This window comes from Prunus persica, chromosome G1 (genome assembly GCF_000346465.2).
Source record: "Prunus persica cultivar Lovell chromosome G1, Prunus_persica_NCBIv2, whole genome shotgun sequence".
NCBI classification, from domain to species: Eukaryota; Viridiplantae; Streptophyta; class Magnoliopsida; order Rosales; family Rosaceae; genus Prunus; species Prunus persica.
Genome location: NC_034009.1, coordinates 17,666,806 through 17,693,171, shown reverse-complemented (window position 1 = coordinate 17,693,171; position 26,366 = coordinate 17,666,806). Strand labels below are relative to the sequence as shown.

Genomic DNA, 26,366 nt, shown 5'->3' with positions numbered 1-26,366 from the left:
CGGTCATGCCAAAGCTTAAAAGCATTTGAGTCAAAGGACTCTTGGTCTATGACACTATGTGCCTCAATTGTCCGTATGGCTGTATAGTACAACCCTGATGAGAGCGCACAAAGCTTCTCTAGTATACGCTTTTGGGTATCACTAGAGGTAATGCAAAGATATTCCATGTTTTTCTCATTCCTTTTTTCAACATGGTAGCTATTCAAACGTATATATTTGAAACTCAACAGATTTCTTCTGGAGTTAGATGAATACAAAGTATCGTGAATGGACAGTATTGTTCCATTTGGTAACATAATTTGGGCTATTCCTGAGCCTTCAATCAGATATGCAATACCTGATATGGTTGTTACCTTTGCTTTTGTAAGCATTAATTTTGAGAAATACTTTCGATCTCCAAGGATTGTATGAGTAGTCGCGCTGTCTGCGAAACAAATATCTTTGCCACAGCCTTTGTTTTGAGGGCATCCATAATTTACATCCATGCCTTCAAATAAACAAAGTAAGCTGAATCAATAAATAAGAAAACATTGCCACTTTTATTGGATTGAAACGAAAACTAAAAATAAAACTTCAGATAATACAAATGGTACATTAAGAAATTTAATCTAATTCGGACCCATAAGCTTCATTCCCCTCTTTCAGTAACAAAATCAGAAACATCCAAATGCGTCTTGTCTAACTGACGTGATATTTCTGATGAGCCATCTGTAGCTGGCGAATTTGGTTGATCATGATCAATGTAATTTATCTCCACTTTCTTGTTCTTAAGTGAAGCTTGATAAAGATCCGCCAAATGCTTCGGCGTACGACATGTACTCATCTAATGTCCCTTTGCACCACATCTGTGACAAGTGCTTTCAACATTTCTAGGCGCATGGCTTGTTTGTGTCTTCCCCTTATTACATGATGCATTTTTGCCATTCGTAGATGGATTGCCCCTTAGACCCAAACCATATGAGTGAACACCACGATCTCTCCTGCTCCCTTGCCAGCGGCCACGCTTGCCTCCTAACCCACGTTTGTGGACACTGCCACGAAATGAAGTGGCATTCACTTCTCAAGATGCAGCATTTACTTCAGGAAGTGGTGCTGAGCCCATTGCGCAAGATTGATGGTTCTTCAATAAGAGCTCATTATACTGCTCAGCTAGCAAGACGCAAGATACAAGTTTCGAGTACTTCTTGAAACCACTATGACTGTATTGTTGCTACATAAGGACATCTGAAGTATGAAAAGTGCTCAAAGTTTTTTTTTGAGCATATCCTCCTCAGATATACTTTCACCACATAGCCTTATCAAGGAGGTAATTCTGTGCATAGCAGAGTTGTACTCGGCCACTGTCTTGAAATCTTGAAATCTCAAGTCTCAAGTGAGTCCATTCGTATCTATCTCTTGGGAGGGTCACCAAATTCTGGTGATCGTATCTTTCACCTAGAGCTTTCCATAGAACCAACGGTTCATCAACCACCACATATTCTCTTTCTAGTGCCTCATGGATGTAGCAATGAAGAAAAATCATGGCTTTTGCATTTTCTTCGGGTGAAGCATCGCTCTCATCTACAATTTTTGTTTTTTAAGGCCATTGGCACATAGATGGATTTTGGCCTAGGACCCATGATAAATAGTTGTCTCCAGAAATGTTCAAGGCAGCAAACTCCAGTTTTGCTAAATTTGCCATATTCAAAAAAAAAAAAAGAGATGCATTAGAATTTACAATAATCTTCTGGCTTAATATATTTTTAAACTTCAGACCAAAAATATCTTGCATATTTTATCCGAAACTTTAGGCTTGGGATCCGGGACATTAAGCCATTTATTAATAAGAACTTCATGCCCTATAATTGTTTGAGAAACTTCAGGCCCTCATTATTCATATATATTAATTAATGATAAAAATAAAGTATTATAAATTTCCTGCACCATACTTTAAATGAAAGTAAATGTGCAATAAAGTAAATTTCTTGTTGTATGGACGTTAATTCCGCACCATACTTTAAATAAAAGTAAATGTGCGGTAAAGTAAATTCATAAAGTAAATTGCTTGTTGTGTGGATGTTAATTCCGCACCATACTTTAAATAAAAGTAAATGTGCGGTAAAGTAAATTCATAAAGCAAATTGTTTGTTGTATAGATGTTAATTCTGTATCATACTTTAAATAAAAGTAAATGTGCGATAAAGTAAATTCATAAAGTAAATTGCTTGTTGTATGGACATTAATTCCGCACCATACTTTAAATAAAAGTAAAGTATGGTAAAGTAAATTCAGAAAGTATGAGGGTTAATTCCACATCATACTTTAAGTAAAAGTAAATGTGCGATAAAGTAAACATACTGGTATGGGCACTAATTCGACACTATACTTTTAAATGAAAAGTAAATGCAGTTGTGTGGACGATAAACCCGCGCCACACTTTTAAATAAATATTGCCGTATGGGTAATAAACCTACTCCATACCGTAAATAAAATAAATGTGGGGATAAAACTATAACAACCTGGTCCTTAAAATAATATTTAATTATTAATTTATTAGGGAGACAGACAATTTTGCCCTTATAATAAATTAATAAGGAAAAGTTGACTTTTTGACCGGGAGGGAATTTGGGATTTTAGCTTGCACCGTTACGTGGAACGCGACGAAATGAGTTCGTAGACACGTAGTGGACTCAAATCTGAGTCATATTGAAGAAAATACGATCAAATTACGATGAGGGGTAAAATCGTAAATTGCCAAAAAATCATATTCTCTCTCTCTCTCTCTCTCTCTCTCTCTCTCTCTCTCTCTCTCTCTCTCCTCCCGATCGCGAAACCCCCCTTTGAAAAGCCACCAGCCGATCACTGCCTCACCGCCCAGCCGCCACCACACCGCAACCTAGCCCACCGGACCGGACCGGATAGCATTGCCACCTCTTCCCCTTCCTTTTCCGGCCAGCTTCCGCCCTCGCATCCGTCGAATCTCACCGGAACGAGCCGAAAACCACCAGATTTTCAACAGGTTTATTGTCGGTGATTTCTCTCTCCTCTGGCCACCAAATCAGTCGATTTAGGTATGGATTTTTGACTATTTTTCATGCTCTAGCTGATGGTTAGGTAGGATTTGAGAAATTTCTAGGTTTGGCATGTTAATTTTCGAGTTAGGGTTCAGCCGGTTTTGGGATAGTAATTCCGGCTAGTTTTTGGGGTAGGTCCAAGAACAAAAGTGGTTTCAAATAGGATGTTTTACCTAGGGTAGGAGTTTGGGAAGGCGGTTTGGAGTTTTTCCGGCCACCAGGAATTTATCAAGCTCGTGGGCAATGTGGTGGGGACCACATTCAGTCCTAGAATAATCCCTTGGTCCTCACGAGCGTGTAAGTACTTGCGGGTTTCAATTCGGATAACGTTTGAACCCCGAACGGATCTTGCCCATTGTGCGATTTCTGGGTTCGATACGTTAGAGCCCTTGGATCGTAGTCATTTTCAGATATGTTGATCTAGATAATTTCAAGATCATATAGGAGTCGACGGATCGTAAATCGGAGTCTCGAATACTGCGAAAAAGCCAACCCTAGGGTTCGATTTACAATAATTATCCAATAGTACGATTGTGGTCATTTCGACCGTCCGATCGAGATGAAACTCTTGGGACTTGTGTCCTAGGTATATTAAAACTTCTAGGAGCTTTCGGATTAGAATTGTGAGGTTGTGGGCCCACGGGGTCTCGGTTGACTTTTTAGGACTTTAGCTCTTTTTGAGTCCCGAGGTACTTCTCAACCATCCCAAATGTAAGGAAAGCTTTTGTGGGCATACGAAATATTTCTAAGTTAGTGCACGCACTTCTAGGATATGGGGGTCAAGGTTTTATTTAAATGCTTAGACCGAGCAATTTTAATAATTAGATATTCATGATGTTTTAATCTGGCAGACGGGCACGGACCGACCCGCAGGAAGGACCTTCAAGAGGTCCAACTAGCTCGGATCAAGGGTGAGTGGACCTTTGCTTTTTAAATGATTTTATACAATTTATATTCATAATTTGATCTGTAAAAGTATGCATTTGATCAAGGGCTTTTTGGCATGTATTGCTAAGGTTAAGTATTTTATTTACTTGCTGCCGAGATGATAGTACCTGAGTATAGTAAAGGTAAGAACTTTAGAAATCGGTTAGGATGACGGCAGAGTTTTAAGATGAGAGGAGATACTTTTATTTATGTTTAGGTAGAGTCTTTAGTTAAGTCAGCATGCTTGACTTTGGCACCACGAGACTTAGGGATATTCGAACTGTGAGAGTGAGAAATGCAGCTCAGGTGGGCTTAGCGTCCCTTAAGTTTTGCAAGAAGGGCGGATCATGCTAACCTGAGTCCTACGAGGCGGTGTCACCACAGTGACACGAGGAATAAATAGTAAATAAAGGTTTTGGCAAGAATAAATAAGTATACCTATATGATAGGTTGAGTTTTACTTCAATATCTTCCAGCAGGAATATTGTTTGGTGTTATATGTATAAATATGAATGCATGAGTTCAGTATGAGGATACTGATTCAGTTTTTATAACTGTTTTACAAGTGGGATTAGTATGTTCATATGCTATTTTCTGAACTTTGTTTTTGGTCCACTCACGTTTTCAATGTTTTGCGCCCCCAGGCAGTAGGCGTGCACAGTGATCCACCACAGGGCCATTTCCTACTTTCCGCGCTTCCCCCATTTTGATGTAGGGCTTTCATGAAATTGAGCAGACTTCTTTTGTAAATTCTTAGGGCTAGTTTGACATTGCTGTGCTGTGAAAATAATCGATGTCAAATTTACTGTGAGAGAAATCAACTGTGAGAGAAAGTAGTTGGGCGTTTGGTAAAATTTTTGTTAGAAGTGTTGTTGGTATTGATTTTACTCATAATCAAAAAATGATTGACAATTAATCATTAAACTCAACTCCTCTTCGAAATTGATTCCTGCATAATCAGAAAATGAAAGCACCACAATAGCTGCTTTTCCTTATAGCTTTCTCTCACAGTAATTTTTAACAATAAGTGATTTTCTCACAGTTTACCAAACAGGTTAGGCTTCCCAAATTTTTTTAAAAATCACTTATCACCCCAAATAAGCAATATCAAACGGGCACTTAGTGTTGCTTTGATAACCTGCCTTAGAACTTAGATTTTACTGTTGGAATGTATATATACGCATGCTGGAAGTTGGATTGTATATATATGCTTATTTTGACAGGTGTAAATTTGGGGATTGATCAAATTACAGGAGAGACTCTGCCGAATTTTCGGTAGAAGTCAAGCTTGTTATTAAACTGAAATTTCGTTAGAAGGGCATTTATGTCATTTGTGCTCGGCACCGGCCAGGTGTCGGACACGCATAGAGTTCAGCTCGGATTTCAAAGTGGAATTTGGGTCAGGTCTGTCAAAAACCACCACCATATGAAGTATATAACATATTATATATTGTGGGCAATATAACTGTGCCGCTGTTTAAGATATAATAGATGGGTTTTAAGATCACACCATCATTTTATTATGATAATTTGTGTTACAACGCGATGGGTAATAAAAATTACACAACCATAAAATAACAGGATAGGGTATAAAACAGCATCATTCCAAATTACATTACAAAGAAGTAAATTAAACAAGCATGGATGAAACAACATAAAAGTTGTGAGAACACAAAAAAGAAAGTTTGCATGTCGTCGTAGTAGTAAAGTGAGAAGAGATATATGACAGAGAGGAGACAGAGAAATAACTACATAGTGTTGAGCTGGGAAAGATTTAGAAATAAAAAGGAGAGACTATCGTGATGATAACGTGTTATAAAAATAAAATAAGCAGAGTATAGGAAGTACCACTAAATATTGGGAGTGGAATTATATTTGCTCTTTATGGTGTTTACATTGACAGAGAGAATTGCACTCCTCTAATCTCCGGAATTAACCCTCCTTCGTCGGAACTAGCCATCACCAATGACACACCGTACGGATTCACAGCACTTTGTCGTCACCGAAAAATGAGTCTATCTTCGAAGTCGAGCCTAGAGGAGCCCTGCTAGGGCTTCTTGCTACGGCCAAGCTAAGGCTTTTAGCAAAGAACCGGGTGGCACTTTGATCGGTGAGTCTAGTGTGGTCCCTGGTTTAGTTTGGTTTTCGATGATGGGGGCTTTACTTTGGAGTAGACTTGTCGTGAGGAAGAAGAGAGAGAGCTCTTTGGACGATGCTAAGATTTACTGCATTGCTTTCAGAGTGAGGAAGAAAAGACAGAGAGCTTTCGGCTTGACATTCTAGAAAGAGAGAGAGAGAGAGAGAGAGATAGAGAGATAGAGAGATTTGATTTTGGGCTTTTAAATAAAAAGGGGTAAAATTGTATTTTAATTCTTTATTTTTTTTTTGATGACCTTTCAAATTGAAAGGGGCGATAGCATATTAAACTTACACATACAAAATGGATGCTAGGACTCGAACTCAGGACCTTGCCTGAGGGAGTAATTACTCCAAACCACTACACTAGTGGGTCCTTTGCTAATTCTTTATAATTTAGACAGGCACAATGAATCTGGGCCTCCTTTGTGGCCAAATCTAAAACAAAATTTGATTCCTATGTATCAAAACCCAAACAGAAATACTATATGTCTCAAATCCTAATTTGTAAAGATTTTTGTGTCTAGTACCTAATTTTTGTTTAAATTTAACTCCCCATTCGTTTTGCAAGAATTTCCATTTGACGTCCCTTATAATAATTTTCTAGCATTTGAGGCATCCCAATTGTATCTTGTGACATTATCCTTTCTTCCCTTTGCTCATCTCTTTGTCAAATTTTAGCTTGCTCAATGGTAATCTTTTCTTGCTCTTGAATAATAATTCGTTCTTGAAATTCCATTCTCTTGCTCTCCATTTCTTTTTTCTCTTCTATGTATTTTTCTAAGAGCAATAAAGTAGGCGTAGTCATATTGTCATAAATTTGGTCTTTGTTATAAAATAACCTGGGATATGTGCGATAATTCAGAGCTGCACGTAAAGTAGATGAGACACAGCATTTAACGAGGTTCGGCTATGCCTACGTCCTCGGAGAGCAGCAGCAGTAACTTTTCCACTATGTAAAATAATAGGGCTACAAGTTTAGTGTTTACAATATATGTGGCTCACTGAATTTTCTCTCTAGGAGAATTTCTCTCTGCTCTCTCTTTCCTCTTTCTTCCTTCTCTTCCTTTCTCTTTTTTCTTCTCTTCTTCTTTCTTTCTCTTTTTTCTTCTCTTCTTTTTTCTTTCTCTTTTTTCTTCTCTTCTTCTTTCTTTCTCTTTTTTCTTCTCTTCTTCTTTCCGTTTCTCTTCTTATTTATAGGCTGAAATAATCACTATTCATCACTATTCATCACTGTTCACCCGTGACAGACAAACTCTATCAAAGCCGTCAATGAACAGTAATGAACAGTAATCACTGTTCACCCGTGACAGACAAACTCTATCAAAAATGAACAGTAATCACTGTTCACCCGTGACAGACAAACTCTATCAAAAATGAACAGTAATGAATAGTAGTGAGCTCCACATGTTTATTCTTTTATTCTTTTACAACAGTCTTTTCCCTTTTTCTTTTTCAATCGTTCCTTTTCAGCCATTTTACCTAAAGGCCTCTCCAAATTGACAAAGGTTTTGAGTCAAATTGTCTTCTTCTACTAATATTGGAGTGGATGGAAAAGTTGTTGTAGCACTTTCTAACTTTCTCTTGGAATAATCTACCAACCATTTAGGATGGTGCTTCAATTCATGTCAACAATGCAGAAATGTGAATGATTGATCAACTATTTTCTCATACATTTTTTTGGCTTGTAAGATCTGTAAAAGTATATAAAAAAAAAAACTAACTGAATTATAAAATGAAATAATAAATAAATAAATAAATAAATATAAATATAAATATATATCTTGTTCATTGAGACCATTATGCTGTCTTTGTTCAATTTGAGCATACCATCCACAAAACTTATTCACAGCAAGTTGAATTGTTGACCAATGGTGCATTAAAAAATTGGCAGTCCAGTCACCTACAAAGTTTTTGTATTCATGGAAGTATTCCCAATTCTCTTTCAATATGTTCCACTTTTTTGCTCATTTTCTTGTACCGCATCTAAGCTAACGTTGAGCTTAGGGCTGACAATGGGTCGTATCGTGTCAAGATTATATACGTGTTAGGAATGCTCAACCCAAACCCAACCCGTTTAATAAATGTGTCATGCACGGGTTGACCCATTAAGTTCTCGTGCGGGTTTCGGGTCGTGTCGGGTTGACCTACTAAGTAGTAACAACTAAAAGACATTAAAAATAATTAGAAAAATGAAGAATAAAAACATAAACGGGTTAGTGGGTTGGCGAGTTACACATATATTTTAGTGGGTTGGCAGGTTACATATGTATTTTAGCGGGTTAATAGGTATTTTAGCAGGTTGGTGGGTTGACCCGCCACGACCCGTTTTGTTAAACGGGTTAAATATGTATTTTAGCGGATTGGCGGGTTGACCTGAAACCCACCAGTTTATTAAACGGGTCAAGGAGGGTTGACCCAAAAATGACCCGAATTTTAATCGTGCGGGTTGAACCCGCTAAATTCTTGTGCGGGTTTCGAGTCGTGTAACGAATTGTGCCCGAAATTGCCACTCCTAGTTGAGCCAAGCTGATACAAGAAGATTGTCTTCTTTCGTTGTGAAGTTGCGAGATCGTTGCTTTTTTTGTTGTTGTTGGCTGATTGAGTTTGCAACTCTTTGTTTATAGGTTGATTGGCCATGTCATCTGTTGAATATTGATTATCATTAAATAAAATGCAGGAAAAAAATGATAAAATTAAAGACATCATTAAATAAATGTTTAAAATAATAATAAAATATAGTAACATTTAATTCTAGGGAGTCACTAGAAGCCTTTTCTCTCTTCTCAGATTTATGAGCTCTTAGAGATCTCTCTATTTTAGGAGCTACATAGGGAGCATGATTAGAGGTGGGTTTTTATGTTAATCAAAAAAGTCAATCAATGCTCAAAAACTGAATTGGATCGCTTTGGATCTTGTCCCGATTCTTGTCTTGGAAAAATTGATATAAACCAAACCAGACCGGTTATGTTAAGTTTACTTATTTATTTATATCCAAAATTATTAGTAAGCCTAGATAATATTAAAAAATATTATTAACTCCAAGTAATATATAGATATTTTAACCCAACCCAATTGGCTTAGTTCCAATTTATACTCATCTAAATAACTACAACCCAATTTCTTTTTCTTTTAAGTGAATAATATCCGTTCTTGTTGCACTTCCGTTTTCTCTTTTTTTTCACATCTTTCTTTTTATTTCACTCCATATTTATCTCTTCACCTCTTTCTCTCTTATTTTATCAATTGTACATGTTTTTCTCTTCTTTCTATTTTTCTATACATCATATTTTATTCTTCTTCACATCTTTATATTTTTCTTTCCAAACCGAAAAGTCGACCAAACTGAACTGGAATCGCATAGGTCCAGTTTAGTATGATTCTTTTAGACACTTTCTGTAAAAATTGAACCGAACTAGACTGTATGTAAGTTCCAGTTTCTATTCCAATTCGAGAGGAAACCGAATCGAATTGGATGGTGCGTGCCTTGATGGGGTGTAGTCGTCGTCAAATAAAGGGTCGGTATATAATTTAGGGAAATAGCTTAAAATGACACCCATTTCATAATTTTAACCAAAAATACCACCCTTCCCAATTTTTGTACAACTATCACCTATAAATATAAAATTATTATCCACTTATTGCTGATTTTTCACAAGTTCAAAAATTTTGTTCTCTCTTAGCTCACACAGCTCTCTCTCTCTCTAGCACACCTCTCTTTCTCTGTGGTATCTGTCTATCACAGCTCTCTGTGTCTCTCTTGGCTCTCTCTCTCTCTAGCACAACTCTCTGTCTCTCTCTCTTTGCTCTCTTTCTCATAGCACAGCTGTTTCTCTCTCTAGCTTCGTTATGTCTCTTTCTCCCCTATTCGATCTCTTGCTCTCTGTTTGGAATCGCGAACCCCTCCCTTTAGCTATGTCTTCTGAATAGCTGCTTGCAACCTTGAAGCTCTAGTGGATTGCCGACCTCGAAAAGGTAGTGTTGATCGTTATTTTCTTAATATCAGTGGGATTATGTGAAATGGGTTATAGTTTGATTGTTTGGGTTTGTGTTAAATTCGTTTTGGCTTTAATTTCTTTGGGTTAGGTTTTGTTGAATATTCATGCTCATTCATCTGGATTTGTACCAATTGCATTTAGATTGGTCTGGATATGTGAATCTTGACACTTGGGATTTTCCATTTGATGTAGTAGATCTGTATAGTGTGATTCTGATGTGTTACTGGTGTACTGTTGTTGTGTTCCTCTTATTTTACAGTCGTATTGCTGTTATATTGCCATTATATTGCTTATATATTGCTGCTATATTGCTGTTATATTGTGGTTATATTGCTATTGTATTGTATGGTTATTGTGGTTATATTGTGTTAATGAAATGTTGTTTTGTCATGGTCAGAAATAGAGACAATTGTTATTCTCGTGTGCTACAATGGAAAATGGGTCACCTCGAAGAAGATGTGCAAATACGAAGGGGGTGACTCAAAAGGCTTAATAGTTCCACGAACCATAAAATTTGCTGAATTGTTGGACCGTGTGCATCAGATTGGTAATACAAACAACAGGGAAGACAAGGTTTGCTTAAAATTCTCAATTTTGGTGGCCTCGAATGAGTGGAAGCACATAAAGATTGAGGACGATGATGATGTCAATTTTTTTATGAAGTACAATTCCGAGGTAACACCTTCAAAACTAGCTCCCTTACTCGTGAGTATAGAAGATAAAAGACTGACAAATGATGTAGTTCACAGTATGCATATCACGACAGATAGTAGTCGGATGGGTCATTCTTTAGTTGCTATTGTTGAAAGCAATGAAGTAACTTGGAATAATACAAATGTCACTGATGTGGGAGGTGAAGTAGGGACAGATTTTATGGATATGATTGATTTTAGCGAGGTGGAGGAGATGCATGGTGGTGATAATGGTACTGAAAGAAATGAAGTGTCAGTGTACTCTGCCCCCCCTAATTTGGGCTGCTTGAACACAGTTGCCCAGTTGCCAATAATGCGTTTAGGAGGAGAATCTGAACCCACTCGTCAACATTATTAGAGTCAAATGGGTGAACAAAATCTGTACAATGCTGCCGGTGTAAATGATGAAGAAGCATATTTGGACAGCGGGTTTTCATGAAGTGATTGGAATCCGAAAATTACAGTTGGGCAAATTTTCTCTAGTAAGAAAACATTGTTGACGGAGTTACGGTTGACGGCATTAAGAGGCCACTTTGAATTTAAGGTGCAAGTCTCTTGTAAAAACAATATTCCATTGCGCAATGTATCTTAGACAATATGATTCGTGTTGCTTTGGCAGGTCATGTAAACTCTACTTTCATTTGTGGTGGGTTTCGTGTTATGTTGAATGAGAATTCTTTTAAATTTGCATAATTTGGGTTGCATTGCTACAGCATGCTGTATTGCTGACAGATTGCTATTATATTGAACTTTTATTGTACTGGTATTGCTTCCAGATTGCTATTATAATTTGAGTGCGAAATTAAAGGGACTTGAATGTAATTCCAAATGGATCCAAAACATTAAAGTTCTTAGAATTCCTATATTACACAGTTACTGTGATACTCCGACTATACCTTCTTTTCTGATTACAAATTCGGCCGATGCATAGGCCAGATGTGGGGCAAATACAAGGTGAAATATCCTATGTGTTTGACTACATATACTTGTTGAAGGAGCATTACGAATGTTAACCTCAATAGATTGCTCATGTCTTGCCAAGAACACTCTTGAATTTATGCAATGTGCCCAAGCCAGTCCCAAAGCTGGACTCACCCGTCTGCCAGAAGTGTCCAGGGACTCCAAGTTTCCCAACCTCACCCCATTCACTTTATCATGTGGCCTAATAAAATCCACCACTTGGTTGGTAACAACCACCGCCAACCCAAACTTATTTGCTAAACCCTTCAATGTCCCAGATATGTTGAAGAAGAAATTCAGTCCGTTGCAATCTAGACAATAACAAGCAATAAACAGTCAGCGCTTATCAACAGCTTATTATAGGATATTAAGTGACAAATAAACAAAAAATACAGAGCATACACAAAACCCCAGCTATTTACAGCTGACCTACTAATTCAATAGCTCAAAGCCACGTCTCAAGACACCCAGTACTCTACCACTCCTGCATAATATAATATCTAAAGACACATCTCAACACACCAGATAATCATGAGACAGCTTCAGCTAGAATGGGAATGTGCGGTAGCACAAGCCTAATTGAGAACAATTCAAGACTAACGATAGAAATCTATCTGACTAGAAAGAGTTTAAAAAACAAGAAGACATCGGGAAAGAATTGATTGACTTCAAGGTATAATGTAATGGAACATCCTATGAATTAGTGGCAACCACAATAATGACTCCACTATGGCCCTCCTTTCAAATGTAAGAAAATGAATGAAATTGGCACCATCCCTTCAGTTTTTTCTTAACAAAATAAGAGGTCTGTATGTATTCTCTGCTTTATCGATATCAAAGATAAATTAATAAATAAACCATCAAAACTGTATAAAATGTTTGTAAGATATGTACAATTACAAAATTATAAGTTTTCCTCAGAAACAAAGTTCTCTAAGTATCCATACACAAACAAGAAAAGCATAAGCTTAAAGAGTTAGCTTATAGCAAAATCAATGTCTCCATTTCTCTAAACCACACCTGCTGGTGGTAGGTTCCCATCTTCACTCATTTTCCGCTTAAGCAGACAATGATCAAGCATAAAAGAGCAAACTTTTAAAGAACTCATATTACACCACATATAGTTCTAAAGAAAACTTATCCATATCCAATATGCAAGCCCTAAAGTTAGTAAACATAGTTATAAAAAAATATGTCAAATTAACAAGCATTATTCTCAAACAAAAAGTATGATATGGTTGGGAGTTTACAAGTTCAAAATGATATACACAGGTTAATTGTCTTAGACTTTAGATATCATCTTCAACAAAGAAAATAGATACCGATTAGACTTGTAAGAAGGTTAAATGCAATGGTCATAAAGACCCATAGTAAGCCACCAAATACCAATCAATAACTGCTACAAAAACCATAATAAAACCATACTAAACTAAAAATACAACAACACTAAAATGCCAACACAACATCATTACATTAGCAATACACTAGCAAAAAAATAACAATACGACATCAATAGCAACAGCAAAACAACAGCAGTGCAAGCATCAATCCACAAAGGACAAACCCATTCACTGTTTCAAACAAGGAATCATCATACTAAGATCATTTCAGAGAAACCCCAAAACAAATTTCAGTGAAACCCTTAAACCAATTTCAGAGAAACTCCTAAACCTTCAACCAATTTCGAACAAACCCCTCAACCAATTTCATAGAAATGCATAAACCCTAAACCAACTTCAGAGAAACCCTTAAACTGTAAGAAAATGACGATGAATAGTACCTGTTCAAGGTGAACGATAGAGTTGAGCTTCGATGAACAGATTTCGCTGGGAGAGGAAGAGAGAAGAGAGAAGAGAGAGTCAGAGCTGAGCGACGAGAGATTGAGAGCTGAGCGACGAGAGAGTGAGAGCTGATCGACAAGAGATGAGAGAGTGAGAGTAAAGCGACAAGAGAGTGAAGAGAAACTGAGAGACGGAGCCAAGAGAGAGAGTTGAGAGAGAACTTCAGCAAAACTGATAGAGAACTTCAGCAAAAGTGATATGTGTGCAATAAGGGGACAATAAATATATATTTATAGGTTATAGTTCCAAATTTTTTTAAAAAAGATGGTATTTTCAGTTATTATTATAAAAATGGTGGCATTTAGAGCTATTTCCCTAGAATTTACGTGTAGAATGGGGTGTAGTTAGCAAATTGAGGGTTGATAATAGAACGCCCCCTTTCTAGTCCTATTCTCTCTCTCTCCCTCTCAACACAACTCTGTTCTGACGTCAGACGCACGCACTCAACGCTTTCCTTCTTCAACTCCGTCTCGCTCTCCTTCTTCTTCTGTAGTTTTGCTTTAAAAATATTTTTATATAAATATCCAAAGCAAGGCAGGCAGACAGATAGATATAGAGAGAGAAAAGGGTGGAGAAAAAAATATCTTTTTTATTTGATCAATTAGTAACTTAAAACCGGCAAATTACCCTGTGATTCTCCGATTTCCTGTTCAGTTTTGCACCGACTCTCCTCGCTTTCTCGCCAGCCAAACACTCCTCCCGCCCTTAGGGTTTGTTTGGGACGATGGACTCCGAGGACGATATGCACGACGCCAACGACGTCGAGTCCATGGATGACGACGAGGGCTTTTACAGCGACGAGATGGGCATGGACTACTACGGCAGCGACGACGACGTCGATGTCGATTTCGGCGAGGATAATGAGGGAATCAAGAGGATCGAGGCTAGTCGAGCTGAGGTTTGTCCGACTACATCGCTTTCTGTCTTAATGTCCTCGCAAAATTTGTGAATTTATTGAAATTTGTTTGCCTTTGCTCTGTTTGCGAGCTGAGAAAGCTTTGGAATGGTTAGGTAAGAAAATTAGATGCTTTGATCGTTTGGGTTTTGTGAATATAGGAAACTAATGGGAATTGGGTTCTGAATTTTCTTTCTTTTTGTTTAAAGTTGGAGTCCGCAGCTTAGTTAAGCTAACAATATAAACTAAAAGATTAAGTCTTGCCTGTTTTACCCTTGACTAAACGGTGATAACTTTTGCCCAATTGAGCTGAAGTAACCTGTGTTTGTACTTCTGAGCTTGAGTAAGGATACTTTTGTCTGTCGGTTGGCTTTGTAGAGTAGTAGAGGAAAGCTGAAAAAATTTACGTATATGATTCTCTTGGTCGCTATCCTTCAGGTTGTCATACGACTGAGTAATATTGATAGCAATTTCTGACTGCCTTTTTCCTTTCCAGCAAGTGGTGTGTACTTTTCATTGTTTGGGCTTAGGTAGTTGATACAGATTTAATTCTGACTTTGGACCTAGCAGGACACTGAGCAGTTGGCTTTGATGGAATAGGGATGAGGGGGATTTAGCATAGGTCTTATCTGAATGTTTAGGTTGCAGGGTTTTATTGTTTGGGCTTCACTAATTGCTAAATTTAAATATAATTCTTTTCTTTTGGTCCTTCATTCTGATTTGGGAGCTGCTTTTGTCCCCTTTCTGTGTAATTTCAAATATTGTTTTTCAATGAAAGTATTGTTTCTCATCAAGGAAAAAAGAAAGATCGGGGAGCTGCATTTGTGCTCCATCGCTTGCAGTAGATATAATAATAATTTTGGTTTTTTTTGTCCTCCAAGATTGCATATAATTGTTTATGTCAGTTTTACTGGTTTTTGTATTATAGCTTGAGAGAATGTGAATGATTTATTGGCGTAACTTGTCTAGTTTCTGCTATCAATCTATACATAGGTTTGTGTTACCAACATAGTAGAGAAACCTTTGCTTGACAAGTAGCTAGTGTATGTAGTTTTATCTGGTTGCTTATCTTTAAGTTGGTTGCAGCTTTTTGATAACATGGTAAGACACAGTATTCTTTAGTGTTGCCAATGATTTAGTTGAGCAATTTGAGGTTGTAGCGCTATTGCTGTTTCTCCTTTAAGAATTGGTTCTCTTGCCCCTTTAAATAACTGGCAAGTAGAAAGGAAGCCGATAACTTAAATATTAGGACAAAGGAAAAATTAATAATCAATCCTACCCCTCCATGATTTTAGAAAGAGACGAATAATAAGTTGATAAGCTTTCCAAAATAGACTGCACTATTATAAGCTTCCCACCACTTGAGGCTCTCCACCCAGTGATAGACACATAATTTAAAGGCCAGACCCCTACTCTACACCCGAACTATTTGCTGACTATTCCAATTTATTATCTTGTGAATAATCCACGCAATTGAACTCTTAGCCGGTTAACCTCCAATCCTGATAAAACACAAAATGATTTTCACTACTAATAGCCAATTAAAGAATATCGGCTCATCCTCACCACTTGATACCATTTAACCCTGCAACGCCAGTAAAGAGATCAAAAAGTGGCTGCCTTGTCTTAAGATCATTACTGGGAGATTTACAGATTTTAAGCATTCTTGAATCCACTTTGTCCGCCTCATGCTGAAGCCTTTTGTCTCTGAACAAGAGGCATTCTTGATGAACTGAATTCTTACTTCATTGTTTCCAAGGAACCACTTTTTCAGATGTGTATGTATGCAATATGAAATTGAATATAAAATCTTGTAGTTGGAAGAGATTCGTCCATTCAATTTGAGGAGCTTTTATATGCATATCGTGTAAACTTGAAATCAAGTTGTGGTGGAGCTGTGGTTCTGTTGCTTATTTATAGTGCTCTTATTGATTTCATCCAAGTGAAATGTTTGTCCTTTTTTTTTTTCTCCAGAATAATTTTATCATCTTGAAGGAATCAGATATAAAGCAGCGTCAGGAAGAAGATATTACAAGTGTATCTACTGTGCTTTCCATATCAAGAGCTGCTTCAAGCATTTTACTTCGTTACTATAATTGGTATTACATTTTTTTACTCATTTATCTCTTTTGATATGCTTAGTTTCTCATGATATGTAGAGTTGTAATTTTTAATTGAACAGTTCTTTAGAACTTTATGTTGTGTTCGGAGTGAATACAGTAACATGTGAGCTATTACTGGGGATCCTAGCCAATTGGCACCCTCTCTCCAAAAGAGGAGGGTAAAACTTCGTCCCATTCTATATGGCACATCATCACTCTTTGGTTGAAAAGAAAATAAGAGTTTCTGAAATTGATAGGACCATTGATGTCACCTTCTCCCCTTCTTTTGTAAGTTATTTATCTGAAAAAGGTTTGGTATGGCAGGAGTGTTAGTGAAGTGCATGAAGCATGGTTTGCTGATGAAGATAAAGTGCGAAAAACTTTTGGCTTGTTAAAAAAGCCAGTGATTCAGCTCACCAGTTCAAGAGAAGTAAGCTGTAATATAAGCATTTGGAAATTAGAGTTTTTTTGTTTTTCTGGTAACTGATTTGTTTTTGATCTGTTCATGTCTTTGTACACCATCATATAACTAAAAATCTTGTTGTGCAGCTTACCTGTGGGATCTGTTTTGAAGCCTTTCACCGCGGTAGCATCAGATCAGCTGCATGTGGTCATCCTTTTTGTTGTGCATGCTGGGAAGGTTTGTTACATATGCTATTTTTTAAAAAACCCAGTTTCTGACTGAGATACAAGAAACTTGCATCTTAAGCTCTGAATATGTAGAATGTGACCTTGGAATTGCAAGTCTCCTTCACGTTTTAAGCTGTCTTTATTTGTTTAGTTTTAGAAAATTTCCCTTAACCCCTCTCCCCCTCCACAAAAAGTAACACCGATTATTTTGTATAAAAAAATTATTTCTTACAACTACTTTTTTGCCATTCTTTCCACCATTTTCTGAACATCCATAATTTTTTAATCCCATGCTAATGTGTTTCTTGTTATGATTATCTTTCTTTCTTTCCATTGCCATGCTTTATGGTTTTCAGGATATGATTTTTTGTTGTTCTTGTCATAGGCTACATTAGAACGTCCATTGGCGATGGTCCTGGATGTTTAATACTGAGATGTCCTGATCCATCATGTGGTGCTGCTGTCGGTCAAGACATGATCACTATGTTGGTCTCTGATGAAGATAACCGGAAGTACTCTCGGTACCTTCTTCGGTCTTATATAGAAAACAACAAGAAGGTATATGTTGCAATTGATTATGATATATGGAGCATTAATCAGCCTTTAATTCTGTGGACTTCATATTACTAGTATTAGACGACCAAAAGTTGGAGTACTTTTGTATATTCTTTGAAATTTCGTAAGTCTAGAGGAGTGATGTGGAGTTTTTGTATTGTCTTGCCTGTGTTCTTTCACTTCTTTAGCTGTAGTTTTAAGTTTATAAAAGTTTCAAAAGCAGTTTTTCTTTTGTGTATATAGAGATGAACAGATAAATGAAAACCTAAAGTTGTACAATAAATCTGAAACTGTTTTATTTTATGCAAGATTTGAAATAATTTTGATTGTTGACAATATAAACATTCATAAACGTCCTTGCAAGATTATATTTTTCATAATAGTATCATCGAGTACATCTTAATAGATCAACTTTTTGAAATTTTCATCTCTAATTATTAATGTCTTTTGGCTTGGAATACTTTGTTATCATGATAAAAGAGTCATATTAAAAATGGTGATACCTGTGTGTGGTTCTCAGTATGTGTGAAGATTGATGATTTCAATTCTTATACTCAATTTGAGAAACGAATTAATGTTTTCTTTCCTTTCAATTACTCCTCGTGTGCGTGTCTGCATGTTCTGTCTATTACGCTTGCATTTTTATGGTACGATGGTGTGTCCAGTCCATTAGTCATGTGTGGTGGAGTGAAGAACTATATGAATATCATGTTTTCCTTTGATAATTACCATTCTTCTCACCTTTTCTTTTAATTCTTCTTCTTGTTGCTAGACCAAGTGGTGTCCTGCTCCGGGTTGTGAATATGCTGTTAATTTTGTTGGTGATGATGAAAATTATGATGTTTCTTGCCTCTGTTCCTATGGCTTTTGCTGGAATGTAAGTTATTTATTGTAATTTTTAGTATTTGATTGATACCTTAGCGAAAACTTGTATATACCAGATGAGTCACGGTTTGTGTTGGATCTGCAGTGTACGGAGGAAGCTCATCGTCCTGTGGACTGTAGCACTGTGTCAAAGTGGATTATGAAGAACAGTGCTGAGTCTGAAAACATGAACTGGTTTGTATTTTCTTTTAGCAACTAAAATTCTATCTTGTGGGTTCACATCGTGGATTTCTCTTTTGATATATGCATTGGCTTTCTGATTGTTTGCATGGTATGTTTTATGCTGCATTCTTTTAAACAATTTATAGTTGGTAACTGACTAGCGTACTGCTTTATTATGTGCCTATCAATTAGGGTGTACTATTATTTTTTTTCCATGAAGTCTCTCTAACCTTCGTATTCATCAACTACATCCTTATATTTTTATTTATTTTGGTGTACTGTGTTGATCACTGCAACTGCTTTTGACATGCAATGATATTGATGTGATTATCTTCTATATATCTTTTTCAAGTGAACTCTTTCATTATTCCTGGGGTAAAGTTAAGGAAGTAAACCATGTGCCTGAAATTTTTGAGAATGCAATATGGTGGAAAACCTACCTTTTGTTGCATTTGGAAAAGGATGTTTGCATGAACCTTATTAGCTACCGTAGTGGTTTCTTTATTTCACTTCTTCAGACTATTTTCTTTGATAAAAAATAGGCTTTATCACATGGTGTGAGGTACATGTGTTTACATAGGTTAGTGTGTCTAGCATCTGAAGACCTATCAAAGTTTTTCTCTTAGAGTTTGTTCCTACGGGTTTTGTCATATCTATCATTAAGTCTTCCTGCATGGTCTTTGACTAGTGGCACATGAAACAACTTTGTAAAACCGATCCATGCAGTGTTTGCATGTTGAGAATTGGGGCCCATTTGAACATAATTTATTTTTGTCGAGTCTTTGAACAGACTGAAGTCAGTGGACTGATTCCATCATTTTTTAAGGTTTACATTGAAATTTTATTTTGAAGATTTGGATTCTTTTTTGAAATATTGGATATGCATGTAAAGGCCACTGAGAAGTATGTTTTTTTTTTTTGAATAGAAACATTTTTATTCAAATTGTAAGGATCAAAACAAGGGCATTTAGAACGCAGATAAAAAGAAAAAACACTAGCCAGTGAAACAGACACAAGGCCACTCAACACATATCTAACCAACCAAACATAAAACAACCCCTTAAGATACTACGGCCAGCAGATTGCGCATAATGGTAGGATAGGGTCATCCTTAAAGGCAAGGGAAGTTGATGCCCAAAGGGCAGCCCAAAACTTCACTCTATCCCATAATTCTGCCACTCCCACTCCCTTATAATCCTCAAAAATTCTCCTGTTACGTTCCAGCCATAGGTTCCAAACCACTGCCTGCATCAGACTACCCCAGAGAATTTTGACTATTTGGTTATGGCAGGTTGCGGCAGATTAAAGTAAACTAGCTTGTTAATAGGATTTGAAATTAGAGTACTCATTTTTTAGCTATTATTCATATTAATATTAATATTTTTATTTTTTTTTCAAAGTAACAGATTTATTATTATCGTTATTTTTATTTATTAGTATTAGTAATCTTTTTCTTGGTGGAATATATATATATTTTTTGAATTGCATTAATAGGGTATATGAAAAAATACGAATGTATATTCATTAATAATGTTGAATTGAGTGGTGCAAAGTGCAAGCATGATCAGTGTCCAGTAATCTTTTTCTTGGTGGCTTTAAAAAAAAAAAATTGCATTCATAAATACGAATGTATATTCATGAATAATGTTGAATCAAGTGGTGCAAAGTGCAAGCATGCTTGGTGTCCAGTAATTTGTGATACACTTTTAAAGACAACCGTTTCTTAACATATTTATGGGAATTGAGTGGATTCTTGTTACTTCATATATCTGTTGTTCTGTCCTAACTTTTGTTGATGGCACTCAGGATACTAGCCAATTCCAAGCCATGTCCAAAGTGTAAGCGGCCTATTGAAAAAAACCAAGGGTGCATGCACATGACGTGCACACCACCTTGCAAATTTGAATTTTGCTGGTATGCTTTCTGCTTCCATTTTTTTATTTCCTTTCATGGAAATTGATAGCTGTTTGAAAACATATCTGATTAATGAAGAATAGCATTGTATCATTCAGATTGAGAATAGAAATATTGTTGGAGGAACTTTTCTTTTGCTTATGTTCTTATACTGTTAAGTTTGGTTATCTGGTTCTAAATGAATTATATGTATCATGCAGGCTGTGCCTTGGTGCATGGTCAGATCATGGTGAGAGGACAGGTGGTTTCTATGCTTGTAACCGCTATGAAGCAGCTAAGCAAGAGGGAGTTGTAAGGATTTTACTGTTTCTTTTTGCTGATTCTGAGAATTTGTTCTTCTTATTTGCCTTTTGGAAGACTAGTTTTCTTTTTCTTCTGTTCTAAGAGTTTGTATTGTTGTTTGTAGTATGATGAAACTGAGAGAAGAAGAGAAATGGCAAAGAATTCGCTGGAGAGATACACTCATTATTATGAACGTTGGGCTAGCAATCAATTGGTATTCAGAATTCTCTTTTCAAATTTTCCTCTGTGTTTGTTCTGCTATGCTTTGAATTCATGCATTTCTTTTCATACTGTTATAGTTCCCTGGCATGTATTTTTTTTTTTTTTCAGTGAACTCTTTATCTTGTGTCTTTATATCTGGCTGGGCAATGACCAATGAAGAGCCTAATTTTCTGAAAGCTTAGTTCTTGACAATTTCTTTCAATACTTGCTGGGCTTTATTACAATTTTCATAGAATATGTTGTGTAAACAGTAGTAGGCAGGTGGACGACACCTGTGCATGACTTTTTGCATGGTTTGCATCGAAAGAAAGGCTGGAAGCCTCCAGAATTTGTAGTCAAGATTTTTCTGTGCATTGGTCTTCTGTTTCTTGGATTTAATTGTCTAAGCCTTAATGTTGCTTTTGGTGGAGCTATATTATTCTTCTTTAATTATTCACTAAAATCTTTTTGTACTTCCTTGGCAGTCGAGGCAAAAAGCTCTTGCGGATTTGCATCAAATGCGTACTGTGCATGTAAGTATCTGTACTTACAGAAATTCGTACATGCTCACGTACATACATATTCTTTATACATAGAGACGGGTTCATGTGTTTGCTATGTTCATTCTTCAATGGAGTTGCTGATAGCAAATGTGTTCAAAACATATATGATCTTAGTACTCATCTTTCTACTGTATTGTAGAACTAAAACCATATTTAAAACTTTTGCAGATTTGGAATATTATAAATAGATGCAATGCTACAAATTAACTTTAGTTTAGCGTTAACAACATGAACAAAAGGTTTTAGGTGTTATCACTTTTGACCTTTAGATTTCAGAATATAGAGGTGTAGTTGTGGTTGTATGGTAACCCCTTCATGTGAAATGATAGCCTTGACGGAGTCAATTAAAAAATTGCCCTCACAAAAAATCAACAGCATACCGTTACTTGTCTTTATAAGAAGTTAGCAAAGGCATCATTTTATAAATCCCTATGCTAATCCACACGCCCTAGTTTTAGATCTCTATCACTCGTTCGGCTATCTACTCGTGTGCTTCTTTTTGTTTATCAATAGAGAATAGGCTGTGGCTTACAAGCCTCATCTGACTAGGATTCCTAAACCCTTTTTGTTGTACTTTATCTTGATTTGGGGAAGTTTTGGGTGGATTATTTTATGGACTTCTTGTCCAAGAAACTTTTACTTCTTGTGTTTCATCAGTTCCAAAAAAAAAAAAAAAAATTGTTTGTGTTATTGAAATAAAAATAGTGTGATTGCTACAAGATGTTTGGTAGGATTGTCTGTTTTCATCGTACCTGTGTTACTTTCCTGGCTATCATGGAATTGTATGAAGTGCTCTGTATTTACCTTATTGATATACTGGCTATTTTTTTCTCAGATGGAGAAGCTTAGTGACATACAGCGTGAACCTGAGTCTCAGCTCAAGTTCATAACTGATGCCTGGCAGCAGGTGAACTACTATAATTTTTATGAGATATATAAAGATTTATTTTCTTTGAAAGATATGGAAGGACTTATTCTAGTGAACATCAAATTATTGTTTTGCTATGACATGCTGGCAAATTATGTTTTGCCTGTCTTCCGTGTTCGTAGATTGTTGAGTGTAGGAGAGTGCTGAAATGGACTTATGCTTATGGGTATTACCTGCCTGAGCATGAGCATGCAAAGAGGCAATTTTTTGAGTACTTGCAAGGTATAAACTCTGTGTGTATATTAGTGGCAACTAGTTAGGAATTGTCTTTTGTGTTTTCAGAAATATGCAATTCTGCTTTTTTATTCAGGTGAGGCTGAATCTGGTTTGGAAAGGCTTCATCAGTGTGCAGAGAAGGAGCTACAGCAATTCCTTAGTGCGGATGGCCCATCGAAAGAATTTATTGATTTCCACACAAAGCTAGCTGGACTGACCGGGTAAACACTTAATAAATATAGAGCAACTCTCTGATACAGTTAACCACACGTGTGGTTAACCATTTATATATATATACATATACATACATACATATACATGTATATGTACCCACATGTGCTATGAACTTTTGCAGTGTGGCTGTGTCTGTATTGCACTGCTTGTTGACTCTCACAGACACTGCCAGACGCCAGGCAGTGCAAAGGCCTCATACTCCACACTTGATATTTCCTGTGTATGTTTGTGTGTATATGTGTGTGTGTGTGTGTGTGTGTGTGTGAAGTTTCCTTGATCACTTCCAAGTTTGCTTTTACCACTGAATGCAAAATGATAAGTAAAGAAAATGCAGTGAAGGAAAATAGAGTGAATGGTTCATTAGTATAGGAACTGCAAAGAAAACAAGTCTCCATTTGGGGGATGAGAAAAGGACAGGAGTAAGCGTGGAAGAATGTATTTTACTGACTTGACCTTAAAAGTGCACATTCTTTTTGGCTGTAAGCCTGTGATGACAAAATAGTAAATCAGGTTATTTATCAAGTATTAATTTGTGGGATTTTTAGTTTTCTAGAATAGATCTGTAATTGTGTTGCACCATTGACATTCTAGCAATGTGATTATGTTATACTAGGAATGTTTCACAGACACGCTCATCCATATACCCTTTTCTTGTGATGTGCAATAACCAGTCTGGGCCTTCGAGTCAGTTGAGTTCAATGCAGTGCCTGATTGAATCTTCTCATCCATTTGCTCTACTGTGACAGGGTGACTAAAAATTACTTTGAGAACCTGGTAAGCGCATTAGAGAACGGCCTATCAGATGTGGACTCTCAAGCAACTTGCAGTGGATCAAGCTCAAAAAATGGAGGAAGCAGCAAAGCGAAAGGTGGAAAGGGAAAGGGAACTAGTCGAGCTGGTGGCTCCAGCAAAAATGTAGACAGCACAGGTATGTGGACCTGTGAGTACTGTACGTATGCAAATTCGAAGCATTCCACCACATGCCACATGTGCCACCACCAGCGACGGTGAATATTCTTTGCTTCCTGATCTCTGTCCTTGTAGTTAAAATTAACTGCAGGCAAGTTGAGAACAAGAGTATAATGGAAGTGGCTCTCTTGGTATGAAAATGATAAGGTGTAAAATCAAAGGAAAAAAATGAAGACAGATTTGTTAGGGGAAAAAGTAGGTTTGCCTCTTGGTATTCTTGTGTTTTGGTGGAAACATGTGATTATTGTTCACTGTATATAATATCGATGTCCTTACGAATTCGGGGTTCTATGACCTGCTTTTGTTACCTATTGTTTGATTATCATATATTATAGTTGTCTATTGTGAATGCAAATATGCTCATTTGTCATACTGTAGTATCGAATTTAATAATGTTTTTGTTTGGATCTATTCTTGAACCAACCTTGCGGCACACTAGGTGAAGGCAGTCTATTTGAAGGTAGGGTTGGACAATTTGAACTGCAAAACCAGAAAACCGAGCCGAACCTTATTGTCCAGTCCGGTTGGGTGCGGTTTTTTCTGTTTTATTTTTTAGTTTTGGCAAGAAAACCAAACGAAACTGGTGAAAGTAATTTTTGAAATGGTCCTCTAAAACGACCTACCCAGCTCTCTGCATTCCCTTTGAAACCTTAATTCTTCTCTGTCCCAATTCAGCAAAATTGTCGAAAACCAGATGATTTAATTGCTTGACCTTTAGATGGTAACATGATACAAGTGAATCAAGAAAAAAGTAATCCAAATCAACAAGGTAAGGTTGACTAACTGATTCATAATTCGCCAAAGTCGTGTCATCATCATCGCCCTATCTGGCTTCAACGTCTTACAGTATTTTCATGCTCAAACTCATCATCATAACTGCCCTCAAAATTGTTCTCATTTAACAGCTGCATATCACCATGACTGCCACAAGAGGAGCATAAATAAAATCCAGCCTTAATGCTACAGCAATCGAACTCTAATTACTCAAAATTATGGCCTAGTCACTATGAAACATCCCCAATGTTTAAACCCTTCTTATCAGCATGACTGCCCTCGCCTTTTCCTGATTCAAAAGTCACTTTGATATTTCCCCGTCCCGACTGGGGATTTATAAAACTCAGGTATTTTTGTACCCACCTTTGATTTTTCCCAAAAATCTCCCCCTATTAGGGTTAGGGACAAACTCGACGGTGATCTATGCCATCTTGTAAATGGAACTACCGGTAGGAAGAGAGGGTCAAATGAACCTCTCTCCCACTTTCGGCTCATGGTGGGGGAGAGAGTGCAAAAACACGACCCGAAGAAGGGAATATAGTAGTAGTGTTGACAGAGATTTGTTCTGGGATGTAAATGGAATTCTTCCAGCTTGTGGACCTCATCCTGAGGAAGATCGTAGAAGAAATAAGTTAGAAAACAGAATGGAGAAAAATCTAGACCCAGTGCTGCGATCACCTGGAGCTTATGTTACTGACATTCTTCTCCTGGTAATTTATTTATCGAATAAGGCTTTTAGTTTCAGTTAATAACAAAGAACTTGTATAGCTCAATATTTAACTATAGATGGTCTTTTGTTTAATTCTTCCTCCAACATTGTCGCATCAAAATAATTATATTTTCGCCAAAAAAAAGAAGAAAAAAGAATCGAATGACTCAATTTTAGTTGTCTTACTGGGAAGGGCGCAGGAAAAGGAATGAACTTTATGGCAAGAAGAAATTCATGTTCTTCAAATTTTAAAATGAAGAACAACTAATAAACAAAGCTTGCAATTTAAAATTCCAGTTTCAAAATCTCATACAAAATCACGCGCGACTACCCAAAGTCGAATTTGCTCATATCTCAAGTTATTGGGAACTTAATAAGGACTGTAACTTGTGTGAATGTATACATAGCACAAATTGAAGTAACTATATTTGATGTCATCCTGCTGAAGCACTCTCTAGGGTTTTGTCTTAGTGACAGGCATTGCATTGCTCACAAAAGACAATTGGGTGAGGACTGTGAACCAAGAAAATACAGTGCTAGGTTCGACAATATTCACAATGCTAGTTTCGACAACAAAGTGTAAGAACGTTATTGAGTTTGCATCCATTTAAGGTATCAAATTTAAGAGAATAGCCAAAATTTATCCTATACTTTCATAAATGTTAGCTTTTATAAAATCAATGGATTTTTGTAGAAATGTCACCTGAACTTATATATCAATTTCAATTTGTCATCTTAAA

At 36.7% G+C, this 26,366-nt stretch overlaps 1 protein-coding gene across 1 annotated transcript; it reads left to right on the top strand.

The window, feature by feature from the left end:
- On the top strand, positions 14,004–24,513 carry LOC18792410 (probable E3 ubiquitin-protein ligase ARI7). The gene is made up of 15 exons (XM_007221935.2): positions 14,004–14,505; positions 16,477–16,601; positions 16,929–17,034; positions 17,154–17,244; positions 17,620–17,792; positions 18,562–18,666; positions 18,760–18,848; positions 20,643–20,750; positions 20,951–21,041; positions 21,157–21,246; positions 21,719–21,766; positions 22,632–22,703; positions 22,847–22,946; positions 23,035–23,161; positions 23,921–24,513. The coding sequence occupies exons 1-15, from the start codon at positions 14,332–14,334 to the stop codon at positions 24,183–24,185; spliced, it is 1,764 nt and encodes a 587-aa protein (XP_007221997.1). The 5' UTR covers positions 14,004–14,331; the 3' UTR covers positions 24,186–24,513.